Raw genomic sequence first — 6131 nt, forward strand, 5'->3', positions numbered from 1 at the left:
TTCTCCTTAAATTCTCACTCAAACTATCATTTGAAGTTTTTTCCAAAGAAGAGTTTTCAACTCTTTTAGGAACACGCTCAACTTTCAAAGGAAATATATGTTCAAAAAATTCTGCATCTTTTGTTTCAACAATCGTATTAGGATCCAAAATATCACTTTTCAAAACTAGAAAATGATAAGCAGCACTTTTTTTAGCGTAACCAATAAACATGCAATCAGAAGTTTTAGAACCAATCTTTCTCTTTTTAGAATCAGGTAATAAAACTTTTGCAAGACACCCCCACACTTTTAAATATTTGAGGTTGGGCACAAATCCTTTCCATAATTCATAAGGTGTCTTTTTAGTTTTTCTATGGGGTATTCTATTTTGTAAAAAACAAGCAGACAATAAAGCTTCACCCCACAAGTTATCAGGTGCAGCAGAACTCACAAGCAGAGCATTCATCATTTCTTTTAAAGTTCTATTTTTCCTTTCTGCTATACCATTAGATTCAGGTGAATAAGGAGGAGTTACTTCATGGATTATACCCTCTTTTTCACAAAAATCATTTAATAATAAATATTCTCCTCCTCTGTCTGACCTAACTCGTTTAATCTTTTTATTCAGTTGATTTTCTACTTCTGCTTTATACAAAAGAAACATTTCAAAAGCTTCATCTTTATTTCTCAATAAATATACTTTAGTATATCTTGAAAAATCATCAATAAAAGTGATATAATATCTTTTGCCTCCTCTAGTTTGAACTTGTTTTAAATCCCCTAAGTCAGTATGAATTAAAGATAACAATTCAGTTTCTCTCTGAGTAGAAAAGTGTGGCTTCTTAGTTAATTTAGTTTCTGCACAAACTTCACATTTGTTAAAATCATTACTTTTAATTCCATGAATTAACCCAAGATTTTGTAATCTCTTTATATATGATTTATGAGCATGTCCTAATCTAGCATGCCATATGTCAAAAGAATCAATCAAGTAAGCAGAAGAAGATGCATTTTCATTAATTTCAGCAACACTTAAAACAAACAGACCCTGATTACAATATCCCTTCCCAATGAGAACATTGTTCTTAGTCATGATAACCTTGTCAGACTCAAACGACACTCTAACCCCAGCTTTCCCAAGCAGCGCCACAGAGACTAAGTTTGCCCTAACATCTGGGACATACAGCACATCATTCAGTGCCAGGGTTTTTCCTGATGTGAGTTTCAGCACCACTTTTCCCTTTCCCTGAACCTTGGCAGTTCGGGAGTTAGCGAGGTAGATGTGGTCTTCCCCTTCTTCAAAGGAGGTAAACATCTCTTTATTTGCACAGATGTGCTTAGTGGCTCCTGAGTCCACTACCCATTTCTTCACATCAGTCACAATAAGGGCTTGAGAGACCACTGCAGCTATGACTTCATCATCACTGCCATCATCTCCTTCAACCAAATTCACATTTGGATTAGGAGGATTATCACCCTTTTGAGTAGCCCTTTTTCTGCATTGTGCCGCATAGTGCCCTGGCTTTCCACAGACAAAACAATTGCCTTTCTTCTTGAATTTGGGGTTAGAGTTCTTGGATTTGTAATCAGATTTCTTATTCTTATTATTTTTGTTTTTGGGATCATACCTCTTGGAGCGCGGTTTCAATTCCACCAAGTTTGCTTTGGCAGCTATTTCCTTTCCCTTTGCGGCTTGTATGGCCTTTCTGTTTGTGTCTTCAATTATTATATGGGTAATAAGATCTGACAAGGACAACTGCTTCTGTTTGTGCTTTAACTGCTGTTTGTAGTCACTCCATGTTTCTGGCAGCTTCTCGATCAGTATGCCAGCTACAAACTCATCTGGCAGGTTAATCTTCTCAGCACGCAGCTCCTCCAACAACTTGTGGTACTCGTTGATTTGCAGCTTGATGTCTTTCTCTTCGGTCATCTCCCATTTGTAGATTTTCCCCACTACAAATTTCTGCTTCCCAGCATCCTCAGCAGTGTACTTGAGGATAAGAGATTCCCATATTTTGTGTGCTTCCTTATAGACACAGTACACATCGAACAGATCGTTAGATAAAGTGCTGATAAGAGTGTGTCTGCAAACCTTATTGGCATGTGTCCAGATATCTTTCTGGGCTTGATCAACATCTGGGGTTGGTTCGGACTAAGTAAGAGCAGCAGCTACTCCATGCATGTCAAGGACAGAGTAAACTCGCTCCTGCCACCGCCTGAAATTCCTTCCATCAAAAGTCTCTATTTTTGAAGTGTCAGGGAACGGCCTAGGAATAGGAACTGCTGTTGGAACAGCAGTGACTGAGGCAGCATCATGGTTATTCTGAGCAGCAGTGTTGCGGGGTTGTTCCATGATGTGACTAGCTCTTAAGATTGTTGGTGGCAGCACCTGCAAAAATAGTTAATCCGAGTCACGTCCTAAGGACGCTGTCCTTAAGAGCTATTCCGCAACCACCGGTAGATAAGGATGCGGCACTCCCCAGGATTAAACGGATCCTTCCTGTAAAACAGGGTGAGCAGAACAGCAGAAGATAGTAGTAAACTCAGCAAGTAAGAGAGCACACGAGAGGGGAAAGAAAGGAGCTCGAAAACTCTAGAGCTGTGTGTGTAACCTTAGAATGAAACACCCTTTTATAGGCCCCATATATTTTGAACGCTGGCAGCCTTCTTTTCACATTAAGTGGTCAGTTTTATAGAATTAAATGCATGCCATCAATTTAGGGACGTTGCAAAATCATGGACGTTGGGAGTGAATGGAGAATCCGTTCACTATTTCAAACATTCTTAATATATGATTGTTTAATGTATTAAATGTATTTGAATGGACCTGATTTCAAATTGCTTCAACCGTTTTTATTTAGATTGAAGGGACCGTAATAAAAAACCTGCCATTTTTATTTGAAACCTTCCACCGTTTGATACACACAAAAATAATAAATACTCATTAAGAATTTTCAAACACTCAATCTTTAAGGCATTGAAAATCCGTTTATGATATTAAAACTCTACAATATTTGATTTTCCTATTCCTAATAATAATAGGAAAATCTGTCCATGATTAATGCTCAATTTTTATTTTTATCTTCCCACATTCCTAATTAATGTAGGATCCTTTCTTTGACACACCCAAAAAATATTACAACAATGGTTTCTTATAATATTTTGAAAATATTTATCACAGTTATTTGTAGTCAAGCTATGCTTGTTATTCATAGCATTCAAGCTACGCCTATTATTCATAGCCTGAATTGCGCGTACTGCACTTGTTATGATTCATTGCTGTCGAGTTGGACTTGTTTTTCGTTTTGTGTTTGTTCCTTTGCCGAAAAAGTGTTTAGGAAAAAAATGTTTTCATAATTGTTTCATATCATTGAAAAGAAATTCTTTTATTAAAGTTTCGTTTATGGTTATTTTCTTTAGTATTTATTTTTGTCAAAAATACAAGCATTGTTGTGATAAGTTTATAAATATGTTTTATAAATATATTCAATGATGATAATTATCTATTTGCTGCTGTGGAATATATCAACCAGTATGTATTACACACATTTATTTCAGGTACTTTATAGATATTGATCATTGAAATATGATTCTCATCGCGAGATGATTCAAAATTTATTCACAAATTCTTAAATTATTTCAGTAATAAATTGTGTCATCTCTATTGTAGAGAGAATCACTCCGTTATTAGAATGTGGTATTAATTGTTAAGATAAAGTTAATTTTATGATAAATTTGATTTATTCTTTTTGTTATAAAGAAACTTGCTTCACAAAATTGGACACAAGATGTTATATATACATATATATATAGAGAGAGAGGGGGGGAGGGAGAGAGGGAGGGGTGGGAGGTCTTAAATAATGGTTTAAAAAAAAAAAAGAATGGCTGATTGATTGTTAGAATTATGGTTGGATATCTTTGTTGAATTTCACAAAGGTTAATGAACAAATATTATAATTTTACTAGATATTGTACTAATAAAGTAGACTTTGCTGGTTGTAAATACTCCTTCGATCCTTAATATAAAACCCATTTTACTAATTGGATTAGATTAAGGAAGTTAGGTAAGCTAGTTGATTATAAGAAAAGTGACACATTTTTCCTAAAACATCATAATCATCTTTCTTAATACCCTATCTCCATCTTCTACTTGATTATGGTTGAGAGAATATTTATAGGGGTAATTTAGAAAAAATTGATAAATATGATAAATGGGTCTTATATTTAGAACCAAAACTAACTCAAGAATTGAGTCCTATATTAAAGACCGGAGGAGTAGAAAAATATAAAGTTAAATAGGCTTATAAAGTGAGAAATTCCTTATACTTCGTGCCGGTCACGTTAAAATATGTGAGAGCGTGATTTTTTTTTTTCCCATACCATGGCATCATCGCCTATTTACTGTAGTCTTTTTAATTTTGAATTGATTTTTTTCTTAAAAATGACAATAATTTGTGCAAAATATAACATTCACTAAAAGTCTAATAAAGCTAGTATGGTTGGCAAAACAAAAAACAAAAAATAAAGCTAGTATGTACATTGATTCAAACAAATGCAAACACAATAGAACAAAGTCAAGATTACAAATAAAAAAAGAGGGTTTTTTTCATCGATATCCATCTCACGTTAAGAAAGATGAAACGTGATCAAAGATATAATAATTTTCTTCAATCTTATGTCATAACTGGGCAAGATAATCAGGCATAGAACCGTCAAATGCCAATCTTTATTAAAAAATAATAATAATAATTTAGCTTCATCTTTATTAAAAAATAACAATAATAATTTAGTTTCATCAACAACGCCTCTGAAGGAATGTGTAATATCACAATCTCTATGCAAAATATTAGTAGCTTCAGTGCAATCAGGGCTAATATGTGATCGTTTGCTCGAATATGTGATTGATTCGTGCAAAATATAATATCACGAATTCAAGATCGGGATGGCACAATCATTCATCAGGACGTGACACTGTATTTTTTCACCGTGATGGGTGCGGGGTGCCAAGGAATACGCCCATCACGGGGTGCCAAGGAGTACATGGTGCATTGCTAGCAAGTTCTGTGAGTGACCTTCCAGCGACAGAGAGACGAAGCAAATTCAGCTTTTCCAAAATGAAGGACGATGAGGTCCTCATCAAAATAGCAGCAACCGCACTGAATCGAGCTGATACCCTTCAGAGGAAAGGTTCATACCCGCCCCCAAGAGGTGCGAGCCCTTACCTGGGATTGGAGTGTTTCGGAACTGTTGAAGCCGTGGGAAAAATGCTTCCAGGTGGAAAATTGGTGACCATGTACTCAACATTTATTATTCTGAGTTTTGGGTTTGCAGGGTAGTGGTATATTTTTAATCCAAGTTTCTGAGGAAACGACGAGGAAGATATCAAGGGAACATTGCTTTCCGTGTACTTAGTTGTTGGGTCTCTTAAAAACAGAAAGTTCTTCCACTGCGTCTTGTGATAAGAACATGTGCCTTTCAAAGGAATAAGCTTTGCGTGTTTCTATATTCTAGCATGCTCTGATTGATAGTTGAAATTACTTCTCCCTTCTTGTTGCAAATGAACTATGAAGGTTATTGAATAAAACAATGCGTTTAACCTCAGTGATGATCGAATACACTGATATTGGGGTCCTTTGTGTTCCGTTGATCAGAATTAACCTGAAGGTTCTGTTTTACTCAAGTGGTCGAAACCGACTAGTTGTGTAGTGTGTGAATGAATTAAAATTGCATTAATATATAAGGTGGGGCTTAGAGGTATGTGCTCTTCTTAGTAGAGGGGGTTATGCTGAGAAAGTTGCCGTTCCTACTGGACAAGTTCTTCTGATTCCACCTACAGATTCTCTGAAGGATGCAGCTGCATTTCCTAAGTTTGCATGTACTAATGTGTTTTACTGTTTTTATGATGAGCTGGCTATCCAAAAGAGAGATGTTCTTGGTAAATTTTGATTCTAATAATTTATCTATGAAGAGAAAATTATTTTAGTTAATGTTCAATACCTATGTTGTTTTGAACCAAGTCAGCAGAGGCAGCATATCTCGTGACTCCCATCTTGTCAATTTTTACCACTCTAAATGAAGCTATGTAGCATGCCAGTACTTTTTTTGTATTCTTCTGTTTAATTAACTCTTGTTTGGGTTAAATGCATGCATAG

At 35.5% G+C, this 6131-nt stretch overlaps 1 protein-coding gene across 1 annotated transcript; it reads left to right on the forward strand.

Annotated features, from left to right (window-relative positions):
• Positions 1–5093: 5093 nt before the first annotated feature.
• LOC114723578 (quinone oxidoreductase PIG3-like) lies at positions 5094–5925 on the forward strand. Its single transcript, XM_028909775.1, has 2 exons — positions 5094–5272; positions 5721–5925. Exons 1-2 carry the CDS (start codon positions 5094–5096, stop codon positions 5923–5925), a joined length of 384 nt encoding a protein of 127 aa, XP_028765608.1.
• The last annotated feature ends 206 nt before the right edge of the window (positions 5926–6131 follow it).

The sequence above is a fragment of the Neltuma alba genome, unplaced genomic scaffold (genome assembly GCF_004799145.2).
Source record: "Neltuma alba isolate B1F8T4 unplaced genomic scaffold, ASM479914v2 tig00012146_pilon, whole genome shotgun sequence".
Lineage (NCBI taxonomy): Eukaryota > Viridiplantae > Streptophyta > Magnoliopsida > Fabales > Fabaceae > Neltuma > Neltuma alba.